At 42.8% G+C, this 22,809-nt stretch overlaps 1 protein-coding gene across 1 annotated transcript; it reads right to left on the reverse strand.

Moving 5' to 3' along the window:
* Positions 1–8,968: 8,968 nt before the first annotated feature.
* On the reverse strand, positions 8,969–12,259 carry LOC147902713 (zinc finger protein CONSTANS-LIKE 16-like). The gene is made up of 3 exons (XM_087373714.1): positions 10,328–12,259; positions 9,811–10,035; positions 8,969–9,590 (listed from the first exon to the last, which is right to left on the reverse strand). Exons 1-3 carry the CDS (start codon positions 11,474–11,476, stop codon positions 9,555–9,557), a joined length of 1,410 nt encoding a protein of 469 aa, XP_087229840.1. The 5' UTR covers positions 11,477–12,259; the 3' UTR covers positions 8,969–9,554.
* Between the last annotated feature and the right edge of the window lie 10,550 nt (positions 12,260–22,809).

Consider the following 22,809-nt stretch of genomic DNA (forward strand, 5'->3'; position numbering starts at 1 on the left):
CACCTCATGCATCCAGTGGGAGTACGAATTGTAGTAATAGCACGCTTCACCGTCGCCATCTCTAGCTTTGATAACATCCATGATGCACGAGGTAAAAAAACACGCCCATTTGGTCTCTCTTGAGGCCAAGCTTCACGCATCCTCCCTGTGGTACGTAGATCCTCCCTTATGCCTGCTGAATCTTGTGTCCCATTCAAATGCTCCCAAATGGTAGATGCCACATTCTTGAAGATATGCATGGGATCAAGCAGGTGATTGATCTTGAGGTGGGACCAATATGGTAAACGATAAAAGATGGAGTATCTAAACAAAAGTTGGTGTTACCAGGCAATCTTTATTTCTAGCTAATATAGCACACAATAGTTACAAACCCTTACCGGCTCATGCCAAGTGGTGGAGGAGTCGTGGTCCTCGCTCCCTTCCATGCTCCCTTCTGCGCTCCCTTCTATGCCTCCTTTCTCGTCTTCCTCGTCGTCTTGTGCACGGGCCTATAAACAAGGGACAACATATATCAACGTATGAAAAATCAAATCTTTACTTATAATTTTGGCATTATTTAATTACTTTCAAATACCTCGGGGGCCGCTCCAGTAGCCCGGGTATACTGCTCCTCAGTAATCAACCCATCATCATAGAAGTGCCTCCATGTATCTCCTCTGCGATGGTGATGGTGGTAGGCTGTCTCCACAGGAGTAGGGTATCTGCCCACGATCTCAAGCTGCAAGACGACACAATTTGCGGAGGGATTAGTACAAAGAAACAACCTCCTTATAAACTACATAAGCAATATAATTTGAGATCGATACTTACAAATTGGGCCTCCCATGATTCAACACCCCCTGCTCCAAAATGCACGCTTCCATATTCCTCCATCTGGATCCTTCGTGCCTTCACGTGCTGCAGACTGGTGGGGTCCTCCCTCGCTGACTTCATTGCTTTCTTCCACTCATGCTTGTGAGCGGTGTGGGGCGGGCCCCTTGGTGGTTGACCTCCCTCAAGCCTAGCAAGCTCCGCTAGTGCCTGCCTCTTAAATAAGCGAAGATCTTTTATTGCCAAGTATCGTAACAATCTTTGACTTGGCCCATTTATCTGTGAACTGGCGATTGGGGGGGTTAGGATACCTAGAGCGAACAGCGGCGAGGGTCTCATCAGCCAACCTCTTTGGCTGGTCTTTGAAGTGGATAAAGCAATCTCTGTAATTGTTAGCAATTACAGAGCGCATGAAGGCCATGATGTCCTTCCCCCGCACATCCATCAAGATGCCTCCTGTCTGAGTGATGTCATAGAATATCGTACCATCACTCGGAGGCACATCTAAATCATCTGAATCCTCATGGTCCCCACTGCCACCCCTCCCAAAGCACTGTGCCATGCATCCCCCACCGCTCTCCTTGCTACTACGCCTGCTACCATGTCGTGTCGAGCTCGTATGCTGGCCACTCATAGCTGGAGACTGCACGGGACTACGCTGACCACTCGTAGCTGGAGAATCGAGTCTCGACTGCACAGGAGTACGTCGACAACTCTGCGAGACAGAAGGACCTCCTGACGGCATGGGGGAAGGGCCATAAGATGGCATGAAAGAAGGGGCATAAGATAGCATGGGGGAAGGGGCATGAGACGGCATGGGAGATGGGCCTGCGTTGTGTAGCCGGCTGGACTGTGCTGACTCCACTAGGGAGATCTCAGCTGGTGTGGGGTGGTTTGGAGTCTGTAGTGCCGATTCCTGAGGAGTGTTTAGAGTACCTGTCATATACATGTATAATTCCGCAGGACTATGAGGGTGCTCTAAAAGGTTATCTAAGTCCTTCCAAATAGAATCCCGAGGATCAGGTGAGCTAGAAGCACTTCCTGGCCACATGTTGAACTGGAAAAAAGAAAAAAAATCTATTACTGATGAGCTGTGAAGAAAGGGGAAGGGAAGAGAGAATCGGGTTACTATCGGAGCGCGTCTATAGACGCGTCTATTTTTGCGTATAACAGTGCGTCTATAGATGCGGCTATCTATATCTGCAAACAGCCTAGACGCGTGTTTAGATGCGCCTGTAGACGCGATTTTAGACGCGCTCTGAGACGCGCCTATAGATGCGCTTCGATAGACTGACTTTTCTAAAAAGTAGAAAAGGACATTGCGCCCGACACACAAACATGACACTGATACCCATATCATGCGTTTTTTGGATAGGAGAAAGTACAAATCCAAAGAGAGTTGGATACGACAAAGTACAAATCCAAAGAGAGCAAACTTCCAAAAAAGATCAACTGCAAAAAGACTTACCTTGAATAGAGGTATGGAAGGTTCTTCTCCTTTTTCAAAGTTGCAGCTTCTCCTCCTTGTTCACCCTCCTCTCCTTTAAGCTTGGAAGTAAGTGTGGGTGCCTTTCTCTTGAGTGTAAGCTTGGAAGCAAGTGTAGGTGCCTTCCTCTTAAGCGTTGAAACTGTGGATCAACTAATAACGAAGCAAGCAAGCCGCGCGAAGTATAAGTAGTGTGAAGAAAAGCAAAGCGAGCGCGCTAAAAGCAGGTTTAAAAGCCGCGTCTATAGGCGCATCTAATAGCATGTCTATAGGCACGTCTCTATACACAGGGTAGACGCGGTTTTAGACGCGGTTTTAGACGTGGTTTTAGACATGGTTTTAAACATTGTTTAATTAGACGCGCACCACAGAACAAACAGACACTCTTTTAGACGTGCCTTTAGACACGCCATAGAGTTTGAGGGGAAACATTTGAAGAAGAGCAAATTTTTTTGGATTGTTTGTTTGTAGGATGTCTTCATCTTCAACAAGTAGCTCCAGTGAGGATGAATCCCTCCGTATCCACCATCGCGAAATGTGGTTGGAGCAAAAAATCAAATGTATGTGTGATCGATGTCGAGGAAACATGTATCGTGCACGCAGGATTACACTCAATCACATCTTAAAGTATGGAGAATGGGATGCGACCGTAAACATGGTAAGTGTTAAAGAGTTAAGGTTGATTGAGATACCTATGGGTGTTCATATGTTTGAGTTATGATCCCGTTTTAATTTGATACAGGATGCAGTGCTACACCTGCATATGTTGCCCTATGCTCGTCATGAGGAGGCGAAGCGTCGGCAATATGAGGTGGGATCTTCAGGAGGGACCGTTACAGATGCATGGAGTGATGGTGATAGTAGCCCTCTGCCATTACCTCATGAAGCCATGGAGAAGGAGGTGTTTGATGATATGGTGCGGGATTTATATGTCCATCAAGGGAGGGATGATAGCATGGAGCAGGATGATCTTTTTACTGCAGCATCGACTCCACTGTTTGAGGGGTGCACATTCTCTGTTCTACGTGCCTCCCTTGAGTTACTAAACTTGCAAACCATCTATGGATGGAGCAATGCAAGTTTGAATGCATTACTCAAGTAAGCTTTTGCAAACATGGTGAATTATGCTAGTGGGTCAATTACTCGAATGCTTTTCCTCATTTATGGTCTTCACGTGCAGGCTATTGTGTAAAATGCTTCCAAGGGACAATAAATTACCGACCTCAAGAGATATGGCAAGGCAACATGTGACCTCTCTTGGAGGATTAGATTACAAGCGCATCCATGCATGTGTCAACGATTGTGTTTTGTTTCGTGGACTACATAAGGATGCAAGACAGTGTCCTACTTGTGGAGAGGCAAGATATAGAGCAGATCTCAAAACTTTGGACGTGCCTCGTAAGGTTCTGCAACATTTTCCCATAATCCCTCGCATCCAACATATGTTCAAGTGCAAATCTATTGCAAAGCTCATGTCATGGCATTCCTCCCATCGATCAACCGATGGCAAGTGGAGAACTCCTGCGGACTCTCCTGCGTGGAAGCATATTGAAGACACATGGCCAAGCTTCAAGGAAGAACCTAGGAGCTTGAGACTTGGATTGGGTATGGACGGTGTGAACCCATTTGGTCTCAAAAACACCTCTTACAGTGTATGGCCAGTGATATTGGTGAATTATAATCTTCCACCCTCTGTGGCTATTAAGAAAGGACATGTTATGCTGTCCCTTCTAGTTCCAGGGAAACATAAAGTCAAAAACCCTGATGTTTATTTGGAGCCTTTGATTGACGAGCTAGAGATACTTTGGAGAGGTATCGAGGTGCATGATGTGAGCAGGCCTCCCTCATCACGAGACTTCAACTACAAAGCAATCTTGATGTGGACAATGCATGACTTCCCAGGCTATGGCGAGTGTTCAGGTAAGCATTGCACTTCTAATTATGAATAGGCAAAGGATGTGGCACCCTGACCCACCTTAAACTCTTAATTGCGTCTTTGTTCAGGTCTCACTACATCGGGTTACCATGCATGTCCTATTTGTGGTCCTTCGCTAGTTGCCTCACGGGCAGACGCATTGAATAAGGTCATCTATGAGAATCACCATCGATTTCTCCCACCTGATCATCTTAGATATGTTGCCCCTTGGAATGAAGTCCTCCCACAATCACTCACCGTGGGAGATTGGTTGAGAATTTGGGACGGTTCCACGACTCCTCCACCACTTGGCATGAGCCGGTAAGGGTTTGTAACTATTGTGTGCTATATTGACTGGAAATAAAGATTGCCCGCTAACACTTTATTTTGTTTAGATACTCCATCTTTTATCGTTTACCATATTGGTCCCACCTCAAGATCAATCACCTGCTTGATCCCATGCATATCTTCAAGAATGTGGCATCTACCATTTGGGAGCATTTGAATGGGACACGAGATTCCGCAGGCATAAGGGAGGATCTACGTACCACAGGGAGGATGCGTGAAGCTTGGCCACAAGAGAGACCAAATGGGCGTTTTCTTTTACCTCGTGCACTGTGGATGTTATCAAAGCTAGAGATGGCGATGGTGAAGCGCTCTATTACTACAATTCGTACTCCCACTGGATGCATGAGGTGTTTGAAGGGAGCCTTTACAAAGAGCAAGAAAAGAGGTGTAGAGCAATTATATGGCTTGAAATCTCATGATTGGCACAAGATGCTTCAAGTAAGTATTTTATGTGCTCAATATCTTTTTCCTTTAAAATTTGTGAGTGAATAATTATAAGCAATTAATCAACCACCTCCTCGTGGGTTCAGTTCATACTACCTCCTAGCATTTCACGTAGTGCATCGAAGGACGTGAAAGATTGTATTTACAAGATGGGCGAGCTTGTGAGGTACTTTACATGATACAAAATATGATCTTATAGTGCATTTGGTGGATGAGATTGCTATATGCGGTACTATACATGCATGATGGTTGTTCTTCCTCGAGCGCTTCATGAAGACCTTGAAGGGCTTCGCGAGACGAAATGCAAGACCCGAAGGTAGCATGGCCGAGGATTGGTTGGTACAAGAGTCACTTGTATATATTTCTGAGTTTCTTGTTGATGTGGATAGCTCTCTCCCACAACTATGGAGAGATGATGAAGACCTAAGGATGACCTCTATTGTGCCTCAAGGGTCGGTATATATAGAATGTTATGCATAAGTTAGGAGCTTTCAATAATTTAGATTGCTTATTTAATTGATTTTTTCTTGGTGTAGTGCACTATGTTCAATACTATATGGTGTGAGGGCAAGCATTTTCGAACACAACGGATTGATGATAAGAGAAACACACAAGATTGTGGCATCATTGCTAGCTTTGAGGGAGCCAATGGAGCCATGGATGATAATTGTGGCATAATCGAAGATATTATTATGCTTGACTTTCGACGCTTCTTTGTGTATGTTTTGGATGTAAAGTGGTTTAAGGACGTGGTGGAAAGAGGCCCTAATGCAACAATCAAACGCCATGCAAGTGGCTTTGTAACTATTGACTCCACAAAGTTTTGGCAAAGTAGGAAGGACACAGTAGTACTACCGCAACAATGTGAACAGGTACTGTGCACACATATAAAAATACTCGCTTTTAAATATTTGATGCAAGAAAAATAACATGATTGTATTTGTGTTTGAATTAGGTTGTCTATCAACCAATGGTGGATAATAATAGATGGTGGCATGTCATACCTATTATGCCACGTTCCAAAGTGATGTATAGTACATTTACTAATATGGAGCATATGGAGGATGATCATGGCCATGGGCGTGATGATGACAGTGATACGAGAGAGGAGGATGATCATGAGATAGGAGATACAGATATTGAGGCCATTACCCATGAGGAAGAGCCTACCATTGGTGTTGCTGATTTCGACGAGCACGAGTAGCACAAGTAGTAGTGGGTTGAATGTATTTGTAGATCTAAACACTTGTTTGGATTTTGAAGTAGATAGTTTGGCAAGGGTTGATCTCATTGAGGATGAGATTGAACCGTAGCCCCATCATTGATATTGGCAAAACTATTTTACATATTGTCTCATTCTCCTCACCTCACTTAATTCTTGTATATGTGGGCTTGCAAAAAAGCATTGATGTTCTGTAAAATTATGTGCTTCGGTAATCATGAGCAATGTTTGGAAAGCAATGATGTACACCAAAATCTCACTTTCTATATTCTCTAGTTTGCGTCTATCTACGCGTCTAAATGCGCGTCGAATTCTCAGTGTAAACGCGCAAATAAACGTGTTAATACACGCGCAAATAGACATGTTGATAAACGCGATGTTAGACGAGCCTATATTTCCTCAGACTAGTCGCACAATTAGACATGTTAATAGATGCGCAAATAGACGAGTTGTTAGACGCGCTTGTAGACGCGCTCGTAATTCCTCTACTAAAGCAACGCCTATAGACGCGCCTGCTATTTTGTGTGTCTACCAAGCGCGTCTATAGTTGCTTTGTGTTGTTGTGAGTGTTTGTTAACAGCATTACAAATTGCTGTGAGAGCAGTGCTTGCTCTACCTTTGATGTATAAGATGTTGTGCTTACTCTAGCTTTGATGTATAAGATGTTCCAAAAACTTACATTATCTTACTTTTTAATCGTGAAGTACTCCGGAATCAAGTATAAAAATGGATTTGAAGAGTGCACATTCCAAAAATACTTATCAAAATGATTGTGGGGAGTGCACCAATCCAAAGTTAAAGAAACGCATGTTGTGTACATTCATGTGTAACGGTACTGACGATGTTAATGGATTTGGAGCGTGCACAATCCAAAGATACTTATAAAAATGATTTTGGAAAGTGCAACAGTCCAAAATTAATGAAATGCATGTTGTGTACAATCATGTGTAAGGGTACTATGAACAATTTCCAAGAATAAATCAATTCGAACAGCACACTAACTTAAGGCTACTTCAGTGCATGTTGAATAATTGGTATCTCAGTGCGCACTGAATTGCTAATACAAAGGATGCTGATATAATAACTCACCACCTCGTTAGCACATGGGCTAATTTAACGCATGCTGAAATACCTAATTTAATGCATGCTAACCCAGTAGGCCTAGAAATATTGAATTAGCAATCGTAACCAAACTTTGACAAAAATTTTCTAGAAACCTTACGAGCTTCCTGCAGCTTATCTCTAACCTCCAAGGTTGCCAAAACCTTATGTACTCTAGCTTAGAAAGCTCAAACAACCCCTTGAGTGATGTGGTCAAATTCTATCACTCTTTCAACCAAATGGACTCCAATACTTCTTACAACGGTATAACTAGTCCCGCCACTCCCTATGCCAACCTCACCAGCCCTTCCACCACTACCTAGTCAAGTTCTATCGCTCTTTCAACCAAATGGATCAGTCCATTACTTCTTACGAGGGTGCAACTAATCACCAATTAGTGGATGCAAAGTGTGATGCTCCACATCTTCACCTTTCACCTAGGGTGTTGTAGTGCAACAAAACATTTCTAGTTACATACTTTGGCTTGTGGTCTTCTTTCTTATATTCTACACTTTCAACACTTAAGGTGCTTCTAATTACATACTTTGGCTTGTGGTCTTCTTTCTTATATTCTACACTGTAAACACTTTCTAGGTGTGTCAACACTTTCTAGGTGCTTCTGATTACTTACTTTGGCTTGTCGCCTTCTTTCTTAGAATCTACACTTTCTACACTCAATTGTCAAGATCATCCTCCATTCTCAGCGGGGTTTATACTTTTACCTCTTTCGCTTACTATTATTCTTAATTTCAACCTCTTGCTTATACAATACGAGAAATTGGATGCGTTTTCCTGTCTCCTTCAGTGTAAATGCGAAAGGATGAACTAACCAAGATCTTTCTTGAAATCTTGCAAGAGATACGAAATTTAGTTAGGCTAGGTAATGTTTATGGCACTCTGATGCAACAAACCCTCAGTAGCTACAATACCATACAGCTGTCTAGACCTCCACGAGTTCTTGCAGAGATATCTCTTATCGTACTGCTTAGTAATGCTTTACGATAATGTTACGGCATGTTGCTCTATCGTAGCCATTTTCATGAAACAAACTCTTTTCACTCCTGGAGGGGCTCGTCAGCTAATGTCAATGAAACACCCCATAGCAGAACCATCTTCCACCGTGGCTGTTTCCCATGGTGGACAGGTATATCTACATTGATCCTAAGCAGTGCGAGTTTGCTTGAACCTTCTCAATGGAAATCTTTGCACCTCACTTGAAGAGCTGAACTACTAACACCTTTCTCTACTTCCTCACACTGCCGTTCAGCGCATCATACGGCAGCTCTATTGTATACACACCTCAAAGCTTCTTCTTTCATGTGCACTGAGAAATGGCTTTCTGCTCATTCTCGCATACAAAGCATAAAACATGACCAACAAATGATTGCGTGCAGGAGATGGAGACGCGACCTGTTCTTAGCTGTAATGTTTTCTCTTCCACTACATTCGTCTGAGTTGCTCTTGTTTGTCGTTTGCAGTCACGCTCGATTTATATGATTGATGATCTTTTTATTTGCACTGGTATTTGAGAAAACAAGGTTGGAAGTGGTACCCAACAAGCCATTGCTATTTCTGTTTTTTACTTTGCGCAGCTTGTTTACGGTAATCCTGTAATGAACCTTGGTATTACTTGGATATACGCTTTCCTTCAGCATACTATTCCTCCTCAGACGAAGCAATGGCTTCCTCAAAGTTCTTAAGGAAGTACATACATAGATGGCGAAAAAAAGATAGCTATGCTAGCACACTCCTTGAATAAGTAAATATTCTCTACATCAACGAGATGTTTACAGCGCACTGGACACAACCCCATGGTCCCGTGTGTGCAATCGAGAGATCACCCCGCACTTCATCGAGTATGGGAGGTTCAGTAACAGAAATATGGACGTCGATTATCCCACGGATGTATGTTACATGATCAGCATGCTGTCGAGGACAGCACGCTCCCATCATCGATGGAAGGCTTCTCTGGCTTACGATGGAAACAAGTCTTATTTTGTCAGCAGAAGCTCGGAGCCCACATCCCACATGTTTGTCTTCGTCAAATCTGATCAGGAAACCGTCACGCAAACACAAAACTGTACTACACACCTGTAAACAAGACGGCTTTCACTCCAAGAAATATCGAACGTGCACAAAGTATATTCGCAGCGCCAGCACAAGATGTCTCGAAGTGAGAATACAGAGTGAGGGAGAAAGTCACTCTCCTCCGTCACCGTTGTAAGTTATCACGGCATGCCCGGGATCCTTTTCACAAATCGACCCTGCAATACCAAAACAAAGATATTTAGGAATACAGGTTGGTGCTATGAAGCAAGCATCAGAATTCCCGTATCTGATGGCTCAACATCCAGAAACTGAGTTGAACTACTTGTGAACGAACGTTCTTGGAGCGACTGGCTAAGACAGACGGTGTTCAGATTTGGTGCCATATACAGAGCTATATTTTCCTCGATGAAGGTGGAGAGAGAGCTGTAAGCAGACCTTCATCCGCGGACGTTTCTCGGCGTTGAGCTTGCGGACCTCGTATCGTATCTTCTTGGAGAAAAGTCTGGTGCGACGTTTTTCCCTGTAGCGCATGACCCGAGCCTCTCTTGCTCCTGACCTCCTGTCTTTACTCACTGGAACTTGGCCTAAATGCTCTCCTGACTGCGTGCTGCAGCTACTGTTGAGACTCAAGTCGGGCACAAGCCCTGTATCGAATGCTGCCTGCACATTTAGCAGCATCGATTACCCAGAATTAAAACCCATATGATACCCTACAGTACACTACTACTACAATTCCCCATTGCCCCTACGTAACAAAAATGCTTACTGCACGGAAATCATTTTCCATTCTGAGTTCGTAAGAAGGCGACCGATCACCGTCGAGACACAAGTACTCTGCATGCTACTACGTTCGCTCTAACTATATAAAAATTCACTGTTTGGATTGATCGTCACACTGGCTGTGTCACGGCAAATTGAAAATGTCGAAAAAAACACGAAAATATCGACCTACCAAACAATCTAAAGAGCTTTCAGCAGGAGGTTGCCCATCCATCCACAGCGATCCCCGATCGGACCAAGCATGCAGAACATCCTCAAGATTCAGCCTCAGACCCAACTTCGGCCTATCCTTACATGGAAAGCCATCCAGCTTCTGACCCAAAATTGATGGGGCATCGAATTCGGTCTTTCCCAAGTCAGGGCAGGGGTTTTCCACTTTCACTTTGTAGAGCCACGTTCGGGGACTTTCTCCGCCCATGCAAAGCTCGCCATAGCCTACTTCGGACTGGTCGTCCCCATCCTGCGGAGCACGACCATCTGAAGAGGCCGGGGATGGGTCTGGTTCCTTCAGAACCCGCCCATCACAGAAACTGAGTATTCCCATGCCATCTATGCACGGCATCTCGTGCCCTTCTCCAATAACGCAGTCAATATCGACGTCAAGATCGCAAAGATCAGCTTCCGAATCCAGGAAGTGGTCGATATCAATGCAGCTTCCAGCCACGAGAAATTCTATTTGCTCCTCCACAAGATCCTCAGCATCTTCGATGCGCTCAGAAGAAACCTGAAAAGAGCTATCCTGCGTCAAAGGTTTTTCTTCAGGAAGATCAGCGCAATCGAAGGGTGGTAGCTCCTGATCCAATGGCATGTAGATTGGAACTTCGTGAAGAAGCAGAGTATCATCCTGCAGGTCTTTACAATCGAAAAAGCTTTCAAACAGGTGATTCTCAGGGACCTGAACTTCAGCTCCTGGACTACAAGGCTCGGGCTTCACTTTTAATTCTGTTAGGGAGCTAGCAAAACTGGGCTTCGCGAGGCGAGAGGCTGCGAAGCCATGGTTGTGTCGACGAGTTCGGGACCTCTTGCGAGAGGCATGTTGCCAGCCACCGCGGCTAGCAGGGAGCAGAGCGGAGGGGTCATCTTTCTTCACGACTCCGGAAGATGATCGCTCGATCTTCATAGGAGCTCCGTTGGTACCCAGGCGGACGCGCTCGTGGCGCTTGGCAACTGTGTTCGCATTGTGAACCGTGCTATCGCAGCGCTCGCATAGGTATGCTTCATCTGCAGCACAATACCAGCGAGCCCTCTCACGCCCACATGCATCGCAGGCACGAGCAGCACGACCTCCGATCACCATGCTGATTGCCTTGCTCACCTCCATGGTCTACTCCCTTAAACGCAAGCTCCACCCCCTTGGATTGGTGCTATCTCGCGGGATGCGATACGCAATCCATCCTAAGAGCGACCGAGCGCGCGACCGCCCTACAGATTTGCGTCCAGCTCAGCACCCCATCAGTCAAGACGCCCTTAGATTGATCAGCTGGAGGATATTAGTGTCGCAAGCGCTTTGTCCTGCAAATCAGTTCTTCATCAAACTCGAGGTCAGGTCCACAAAACAGCAGCGCTGTTCAGCTCAGCAGTCGTGTTACTATAGGTTGTGACGATCTCCACCATCCATACAGCTGGGGGGGCTCCCCATCGATATACAATGAGTTCGGGAGCCCAACGGAGCTGCGTGCTTAAAGCAGGATCCTTGGGGTGGTGCTTAAGGCAGGTCGATCGAAGAGCTGCGATGCAGCGGCGGTGCCGAGTTCGAACAAGGATGGTGACGACTAGGGCAAGGTGCTGAGTTGCTGATCAGCTAGAATATAAGCTGAGGGAGCAAAGCAGCAACACTGATGGGTTCCGTGCAAGCGATAGAGGAGATCAGTTACAGGGGTCGCAAGGCCAAAAGCAGCTAAGATACGGGGGGGGGAAAGGGAGCGATGGTGTGATGGTGGAGGGGAGGAGGGAAGCCAAGGAAGGTTAAGGTGATGGGGGAGAGCTACTGGAGGTCGGAAGAATCGATCAAAAGCGAAGGGAGGAAGCAGCAAGAAGCTGCAGTCACGAAGCTCGCGAGAAAGACGAAGGAAAACGAAAGAGAGAGAGAGACGATGTAGAAGACGAAGTTGCTATTCATTCATATACATGCATTATTAATTCTATTATCCCGCCAGCGTGTCAAGTAAAATTTCTGCCAGTCACCACTGGCTCCACGTCAATCTTATCACCCCCTCCCCGCGCACTCTGATTGGTCAACCTATCTTGTCATCATCTGCTCTATATATTGTCTATCCCCATTCTCGCGCTCCCATTGGCTGATTTCCGCAGTAACACCTCTCCTACCCCGAAGTACGATGTCGTGGTAAGGAATCCGGGAATATACCTTTAACATAATTATAAAGGCCCATTGGACCCCACTCTTTTGCCTCGTCACCCCTCATCATCTAGAACCCGACAAAGCTCTCACTGGACCCCATTGGCGCTCCAGTACGCGTCTTCCTTTTGTGACAATCAGCGGCTGCTGCGCTGGCACCTCTGGAACACATCACGACAAACTGTAGTCTTTCATTTGCGTGGGCCCTACCCCTTTCTTATCGCCCTTTGCCAAATTTAGCCGGGGCCCACCATGTGGACCCCGACCAGTCATCTTTCCATTTTCGTGCATTTTACTAAATTCTTCCCGTATTGGCCCAATCAATAATATTAATAATAATAATAATTACTTTTTTTTAGCTCACAACGTTAATAGAAGCCCCGTGCGACCGTTGTCCTCATTAACTAAGTCTCCGGCAGTGGGAGCAAAAAGGGATAAAAGTGACGTATGCCCCCATGCACAACTTTTTTTCTCCGAGATTAATGCTTCTCGACATAGAAGGAAGAACTTCGCACCCGATTTCTCATTGACAAGCTTGTGTTACATAGGTAACTTTTCCTCTTAAAATTATGGTAAAAAGTTCTTGAGTAAATTGTCGGGTGGGTACATCTAAGGTGGAACACTTTTTTTTACTATTATTGTACAGTAATAGCTCTAAATTGTCAATTTACAGAAAGAAAATATGCATATTCGAGTGATTCAGTATGATATTCCTAAACATCACCATCATTTGTGTCAACTTATGTGGTAGCTACCCTAAATCTCAATAGTAGTTCCATTTGCAGCACCTGATCATGCACCCACGTTCTTGCGCCATTTCGGTTCTACATAACATTTCTCTTTTAAATCTATGTTGCTCTCTTAACTATTCAGCCGGCACACAAAGTTGAGTTGTGCCTTTCATCTGGTGTCTTGTAATCTTATAGCAAGTAACTAGCATGTGTTTTTCTACATCATATCAGGGCCCAAGGATACCATCCAGGGATAGCCTTTGCTCATGATTCAAAGCCTAAGAGATCAATGATTGGGACATTCTCCAACCTAAAGGGTGGTGTCCTTGTTAAGAAACAAGAGAGCTTCCGCACTCAAGTGTGTTCTAGGGAAACTACTTCAAGTCATTTACAACCTTTCCATGATGACCAACTCACTCATACCAAACTTTGGTAAGGCGAGGGTAAGGATAGAAAATTTGATGAACAAATTTTATAATTTAGAAAGTAAATGTTTCAAGTCATCTAGTGTCAAGGAGATATGGGAGGTAATGGAAGGAACAATGCTAGAATCTATGTATACATAGATTGCCTTTTATACCTATATGAAAGAAAATGTTGGGTGAAAGAACATATAAGATAAGATAGCCATGTGTAGTTCTTATAGCCCTTTTGGTGAACTGAAATCAAAATTATTCAATATCCATGTTTCATTGGCATTGTACAAGCTTGGATGCATATATGACACAACTTCTTAAGAGCCACTATATCAAAGCTTCATGCAAGTTTTCTCAAACTAGTTATTTTGTGATAGTGAAGAATTAGAAGAATTTAAGTTTGAGTAGAAAACAAACAAAATGAAATGAAGTAAGCTATATCCTATAACGTTTTTTGCAAGGAAATAAGTTTATATTAGAAGAAAGAACATATAAGATAAGATAGCCATGTGTAGTTCTTATAGCCCTTTTGATGAACTGAAATCAAAATTATTCAATATCCATGTTTCATTGGCATTGTACAAGCTTGGATGCATATATGACACAACTTCTTAAGAGCCACTATATCAAAGCTTCATGCAAGTTTTCTAAAACTAGTTATTTTGTGATAGTGAAGAATTAGAAGAATTCAAGTCTAAGTAGAAAACAAACAAAATGAAATGAAGTAAGCTATATTCTATAACATTTTTTGCAAGGAAATAAGTTTATATTAGAAGAAAGAAATTACGAGAATGAACAGAGATGGCTCTATAGTTGAAACCAAATATCAAAGATAAGCTTAACGCTTTGGGCAAAAAACTCCACAATCCCTTACCTTGCTTGCTTCTTCCCTAATACTATTTGATATGCTAATGGTCAAACCATGGCTTCCATCAATATAGATTCATCTTGTACTACGGACTGTGTGGAGGCATAAAATGCACAAACATAGCAAGCACACCTATTTATAACACATGACAAGAGCATGACAATAACTACATAGACCCATAGATTAACCACTTTACTTTTAATATACCACATTATTGGTTTGGTCAATCATTAACCAACTCACACGTTTGGCTAGCCTTCTCATTGCTCTAATACCTTCCATACAAAATCTTAAAATGATGTGAAACTCATCCAATCTATGCTCCCATGTGACCTCTATTGACCCACCAAAGCACACATTGCCGAAACAAGCAAGCTGATTGGTCTCATGGGTCGTTCATTGTGATAAGACTAAAATGCAATTAAAAGTAGTTACCCTAAGTATGGTTCAATATCAACAGTGCTAACATTCACACACGCTCCAAAGTCCTTGATGAACTCTTTGTTCTAAACAAAATCTCCTCATATACAAAAATATTCCACCACATTCTTCATGATGACCAAAGAAGTTCTTATCCTACTCCATGTACTAGCCACTTTCTTCATGACTACAAATTTGTGATTAGCCATCAAAGGGTACTCTTGTCAAAAACATACCCATTTACAATGCCTCAGCTACATCTTCTCTTAGTAATGCTTTATAGTCCATATGCACAATGAACTCCTTCGTAGCAAGTACAGTCTCCATTGTGTCAAAGTTCAGGCTTTCACAAGAGAATACAACTCCTGATCATATATAGTAGCTTTTCTCGATTGCATTTAAATCCTCCTTAAAATTTGAAATAGGTTTTCTTCTTGAAAAATTGCACGACCTATGGCAATAATCATTACATCACATTCGACCTCAAATGTTTTTTAAAAGTTTGGCAAACTAGTATAGGTCCATTTGTTATGTTAAAAAGCATAGGTAGACATGGGTTGACCCTAAAACCCAATTAATCCCAAATTCTTCATAATTCTTTTCAATAGAGTTACTACAACTTTGATAAGTCCTTTACAAAACTCTAATACATATTCAACATATGATGGTGGCTTGCTATAACTATTTGAGGTATAAGCCATGTCAAATGTCTCAAAAGCTTGAGCTTATGATTAGGTGCATTGATGCACATTTGCATTGGCTTAATTTCATGACCATAGCCATGCCTAGTTGTAGGACTTTATGGTAGCCCAAATATTGTAAAATTGCCCTATTACTTTAGTTCATACTCAACCTCATCAAATCACTAATTTTTGTCCTTTTGTCAAATGAAAACATGCCTCGTGGATTTATACACTATGCATGAGAATTTACATATCTTCAATAGGCCTGTTGGAGAAGTTGGCTTTTGAGTAGTAAAGCTCACACATAATATGATCTTGATCTCTTGGACACACTGAATTTTCTCACTTTTAATAGGTGCAATCATGCACTTGTGATTTGATCTAGCTCATCTAAGCATTCAAGAACACAAGTAGACCTTTCTAGGGTAAGAAAATTTTGCTTTATTGCTTAAGCTTATCCCATCTTGCTCAATCTCATCTAAGGAGAAATTCTTTTAGTTTTTATGGAATTTGGAAAATGAAAGCATGGCTTGGGGCATTGCACGCTAATCTTTACCATTAGCAAGCCTTGGATGACATTTTTGGGAATATGGGACTTTTTAAGGGCCACTCGATCTCATATTTGATCTCATTATGATTGAGTCATGTTTACTTCAAGTTAAAATTGAGGAATCTAGATAAAAATAGGCCCCTTGACTATGATGCACTTTGATGCCTCATGGAGTGGAAATGATGAGCTAGCTAGTCTCGATGGCTTTTCCTACTCAACAGTCATCCCCTCTTGCCCCTTCCAAGGGATCATCACCTAGGTGTCACCCTCGTGGGTCCAGAAAGAGTAGTAAGGGTCGAGGCTACTGTGGTGGCACAAGAGATGTAGACAAGTCTACACACTCCCAGTGCTCCAGGTCTCCCCCTATTCATGAGACGCAAGTCCCTTGCCCTCCCCTCTCATAGACCACAGCACCCCTCGCACCAGTTGCACTGCTACTTCTCACTCCTTAAGCACTCGCTCCACCCCTCGCTCCACCTCTGCTACTCCCACTCCGCACTTTGCCTCTACTACTCCATCCACCATGCATCCTTCGGACTATCTTTTGCCCGAGGACCTCTCAATGAGCACGCACTTCCCCAAGGATATATTCAAACCTTGGAATCAGCACAACAATAGATCCAAGGATGCCATCATAGATGCCCTAAAGAGAAAATTTCCCAATCCTCCCAGGTATGAGTTTGAGTGAAATGCCATGCTTACGCACATGGGAGAGCTCCTAAGGTCTGGTAGATACGACTTAAGGAAGGCTGTTAAGATACGTAAGCCCAAGCCAGGGTGGGCGGACCCGAAAGATTGGAAGAAAGAGAAGAAGGAGTTTGAGGAGGATACAGATGCATTCGCGACTCAACGGAGGGCGGTGAGATGCCTGGAGGCTATAAGTATATATTTATCTTCTACTGAATATCTAATATGTTTAGCCATTAAATGTTGTCATTCATATCTAACTCCATGAATTTGGATCCATAGGAATCTATGATTGGTAGGCCTCCAAACGACGAGTATAGGTAGACGTTCAAGATTGGAGCCAAGCCTTGGTTTAAGGAGAATGAGCAAGAAGGATATAGAATCGATTAGCAAAAGGTGGCAGAGCGCCATGTGAGTATATCCTGATCCTCATCGTTGTCATTTGAGTATCATCGTTGTCTTACAATTGACTCTCTTATCTTATTTCCTAACTTGTTCTGTTCTTAGGGAGGAAACTTCGACCCATTTGGAGATCCAAACTTGGAGACTGGATCTCAAAAAGAAGTGGAGAGGCTCGCAGAAGAGGAGGGCGAGAAATCAAACCTATGCAGAGAGGACGAGGAAGAGGAGGGCGAGGAGGACGTGGAGAGTTTGGAGGAGGAGCAGCCTAGTAGGATAGGACATTTGGTCGTTTTGTACTTCGGCACTTTTGCCATTTTATAGCGCATTAAACTTTGGCAAATTTGCCATTCTTGAGTTTGGCACTTTTGCCATTTTGTAGCTCATTATTTCAGCAGATTTGCCATTTTTGAGTTCGGCACTTTTGATATTTTGTAGCACCTTCGGCAGATTTTCCATTCTCAACTTCGGCACTACTTTTGCCATTTTGTAGACTTTTTTGTAACATTGTAACATGATTTTGTAGACCTCTTTTGTAACATTTAATCATGATTCTAATAAAAAAAAGATTTGTGGCGTAGGATGGGACTGAAACAAGCCCCATCTTGCCCCACAATTTTTTTTTCAATTCTGTTAAAGCATCGGTATATACTGATGCCTATACTGACATACCGACGCCTATACTGATACTATAGTGTCGATATATACCAATGCCTATGCTGACACTGAGAACATTTACTTACCAATGCGTAGATCAAATCCCACATTGATGCTTTCTTTACGACGTACACATCGACGGACATTCTGACACTTTTCACTTGTTTTTTTTTATACTTTGTATTTAGCTTCGGTATCGGCGTCAGAAAGCAGCCCGTGTCTTGTAGTATTTTACTATTAAGAAACCCTAGATAGAACATGCATTCAAGGGGTATTTAGAAAACCCCTTACTTACAATTTTGGATGGATAAAAATACCCTTTCTCTATATAGACTTATAGATTTTTGTTCAAAATCCAATAAAAAGATGATGTACCATTCTTGACACCGAGAAAGCAACAAGGATATTGGAATATATAAATGCATATCTTAAGCCGCACACTTGATAGTCTCATTCCTAAGGTTCCAAAGTATTCAGCAATGAAAATCCTTGTATCCATAGAATCACCACAATTCATATATATCAAGTGTAAAAGATACAATACATGCACAACAACACAAAGCAACTATAGACGCGCAAAATAGCGGGCGCATCTATAGGCGTTGCTTGAATAGAGAAATTACGGGCGCATCTAATAGCGCATCTAATAGTTCGTCTATTTGCGCGTGTATGAACACGTCTATTTGTGCATCTACACTGAGAAAATACGAGCCCGTCTAACATTGCGTTTATCAGCGTGTCTATTTGCACGTGTATTAGCACGTCTATTAGCACGTTTACACTGGGAATTAGATGCGTATTTAGACGCAAAATAAAGTGAGATTTTGGTATACATCATTGCTTTCCAAACATTGCCCATGATTACCCAAGCACATAATTTTAACAAAAACATCAATGCTTTTTTGCAAGCCCACATATACAAGAATTAAGTGAGGTGAGGAGAATGAGACAATATGTAAAATAGTTTTGCCAATATCAATGATGGGCTACGGTTCAATCTCATCCTCAATGAGATCAACCCTTGCGAAACTATCTATTTCAAAATCCAAACAAGTGTTTAGAGCTACAAATACATTCAACCCACTACTACTTGTGCTACTCATATGCTCATCGAAATCAGCATCACCAATGGTAGGCTCGTCCTCACGGGTAATGGCCTCAATATCTGTATCTCCTATCTCATGATCATCGTCCTCTCTCGTATCATGGTCATCATCACGTCCATGGCCATGATCATCCTCCATATGCTCCATATTAGTAAATGTACTATACATCACTTTGAAATGTGGCATAATAGGTATGACATGCCACCATCTATTATTATCCACCATTGGTTGATAGACAACCTAATTCAAACACAAATACAATCATGTTATTTTTCTTGCATCAAATATTTAAAAGCGAGTATTTTTATATGTGTGCACAGTACCTGTTCACATTGTTGCGGTAGTACTAGTGTGTTTTTCCTACTTTGCCAAAACTTTGTGGAGTCAATTGTTACAAAGCCACTTGCATGGCGTTTGATTGTTGCATTAGGGCCTCTTTCCACCATATCCTTAAACTATTTTACATCCAAAACATACACAAAGAAGCGTCGAAAGTCAAGCATAATAATATCTTGGATTATGCCACAATAATCATCCATGGCTCCATTGGCTCCCTCAAAGCTAGCAATGATGCCACAATCTTGTGTGTTTCTCTTATCATCAATCCATTGTGTTTGAAAATGCTTGCCCTCACACCATATAGCATTGAACATAGTGCACTACACCCAAAAAAAAATCAATTAAATAAGCAATCTAAATTATTGAAAGCTCCTAACTTATGCATAACATTCTATATACCGACCTTGCTCATGCATCCCCTAGCATACTCCCATTGTTCCATTGTGATATGCATCCCCTTGTCTTTCTCTGCTTTCTCCATTTCATCAAGTAGCCAATCCACATGAATATCCTTTGGAAGTGCTCTTAGATACTGAGGGTATGGCACATGAGATCTGTGGTGTGTACGAAAGAGGGCCCTTTCTTCTTGTCTTCTTGCCTTTGCATCCTATCTTATCACCCATCTTTTCATCACATCACTATTAAGCATGCAATAGAGGTTGATACTATTATGCAACTCCGTGTCTATTACTTTGTTGTGTCCTTTCCCTTGAGGCACAATAGAGGTCATCCTTAGGTCTTCATCATCTCTCCATAGTCGTGGGAGAGAGCTATCCACATCAACAAGAAACTCAGAAATATATACAAGTGACTCTTGTACCAACCAACCCTCGGCCATGCTACTTTTGGGTCTTGCATTTTGTCTCACGAAGCCCTTCAAGGTCTTCGTGAAGCGCTCGAGGAAGAACAACCATCGTGCATGTATAGTACCGTATATAGCAATCTCATCCACCAAATGCACTATAAGATGTAATTGGCTTGTGAGAATAGAACGTGGAAATGTCTCCTCCACTAAACAAACCACCTCCATTGACATAACTCGAGCATTCTCAAGCGTGGTGGGATCTATTTCCTTTGAGCTCACATACCTAGAAATGAAAAAGTACACCCTATTAGCAATATGAACACCAGCTCATGCCAAGTGGTGGAGGAGTCGTGGAACCATCCCAAATTCTCATCCAATCTCCCGCGGTGAGTGATTGTGGAAGGACTTCATTCCAAGGGACAACATATCTAGGATGATCAGGTGGGAGAAATCGATGGTGATTCTCATAGATGACCTTATTCAATGCATCTACCGATGAGGCAACTAGCGAATGACCACAAACAAGACATGCATGGTAACCTGATGTAGTGAGACCTGAACAGTAGATGCAATTAAGAGTTGAAGGTGGGTTTAGGGTGCCACATCCTTTGCCTATTCATAATTAGAAGTGCAATTCTTACCTGAACACTCGCCATAGCCTTGGAAGTCATGCATCATCCACATCAAGACTGCTTTGCAGTTGAACTCTCATGACGAGGGAGGCCTGCTCACATCAAGCACCTCGATACCTCTCCAAAGTATCTCTAGCTTGTCAATCAAAGGCTCCAAATAAACATCAGGATTTTTGACTTTATGTTTCCCTAGAATTAGAAGGGACAGCATAACATGTCCTTTCTTAATAGCCATAGAGGGTGGAAGATTATAATTCACCAATATCACTGGCCATACACTGTAAGAGGTGCTTTTGAGACCAAATGGGTTCACACCGTCCATACCCAATCCAAGTCTCAAGCTCCTAGGTTCTTCCTTGAAGCTTGGCCATGTGTCTTCAATATGCTTCCACGCAGGAGAGTCTGCAGGAGTTCTCCACTTGCCATTGGTTGATCGATGGGAGGAATGCCATGACATGAGCTCTGCAATGGATTTGCACTTGAACATATGTTGGATGCGAGGGATTATGGGAAAATGTCACAGAACCTTATGAGGCATGTCCAAAGTTTTGAGATCTGTCTATATCTTGCCTCTCCACAAGTAGGATACTCTCTTGCATCCTTATGTAGTCCACGAAACAAAACGCAATCATTGACACATGCATGGATGTGCTTGTAATCTAATCCTCCAAGAGAGGTCACATGTTGCCTTGCCATATCTCTTGAGGTCAGTAATTTATTCTCCCTTGGAAGCATTTTACACAATAGCCTGCACGTGAAGACCATAAATGAGGAAAAGCATTCGAGTAATTGACCCACTAGCATAATTCACCATGTTTGCAAAATAGACTTTAAAGCTTACTTGAGTAATGCATTCAAACTTGCATTGCTCCATCCATAGATGGTTTGCACGTTTAGTAACTCAAGGGAGGCACGTAGAATAGAGAATGTGCACCCCTCAAACAGTGGAGTCGATGCTGCAGTAAAAAGATCATCCTGCTCCATGCTATCATCCCTCCCTTGATGGACATATAAATCCCACACCATATTCATCAAACACCTCCTCCTCCATGGCTTCATGAGGTAATGGCCAAGGGCTACTATCACCATCACTCCATGCATCTGTAACAGTCCCTCCTAAAGATCCCACCTCATATCGCCGATGCTTCACCTCCTCACGGCGAGCATAGGGCAACATATGCGGGTGTGGCACTGCATCCTGTATCAAATTAAAACGGGATCATAACTCAAACATATGAACACCCATAGGTATCTCAATCAACCTTAACTCTTTAACACTTACCATGTTTATGGTCGCATCCCATTCTCCATACTTTGAGATGTGATTGAGTGTAATCCTGCGTGCACGATACATGTTTCCTTGACATCGATCACACATACATTTGATTTTTTGCTCCAACCACATTTTGCGATGGTGGATACGGAGGGATTCATCCTCACTAGAGCTACTTGTTGAAGATGAAAACATCCTACAAACAAACAACCCAAAAAAATTTGCTTTTCTTCAAATATTTAATTTTAAACTCTGTGACACGTCTAAATGCGCGTCTACAACCGTGTCTATCTGTTCTGTGATGCGCGTCTACAAGCGCGTCTAAAACCGTGTCTGCTCTGTGTATCTAGACGTGCAATTACACACATATTTAGATGCATATATAGATGCGCTATTAGATGCGCTTATAGACGCGGTTTTTAAATCTGCTTTAAGCGCGCTCGCTTTGCTTTTCTTCACATTACTTATACTTCGCGTGGCTTGCTTGCTTTGCTATGAGCAGATCCACAGTTTTGATGCTTAAGAGAAAGGCACCCACACTTACTTCCAAGCTTACACTTAAGAGGAAGGCACCCACACTTACTTCCAAGCTTAAAGGAGAAGAGAGTGAATAAGGAAGAGAAGCAACTTTGAAAAAGGAGAAGAAGCTTCCATACCTCTATCCAAGGTAAGTCTTTTTACTGTTGATCTTTTTTGGAAGTTGCTCTCTTTGGATTTGTCCTTTGTCGTATC

This window comes from Dipteris shenzhenensis, chromosome 4 (assembly GCF_047967505.1).
Source record: "Dipteris shenzhenensis isolate YYH24624 ecotype China chromosome 4, Dip_SZ_1.0, whole genome shotgun sequence".
Classification (NCBI taxonomy): Eukaryota; Viridiplantae; Streptophyta; class Polypodiopsida; order Gleicheniales; family Dipteridaceae; genus Dipteris; species Dipteris shenzhenensis.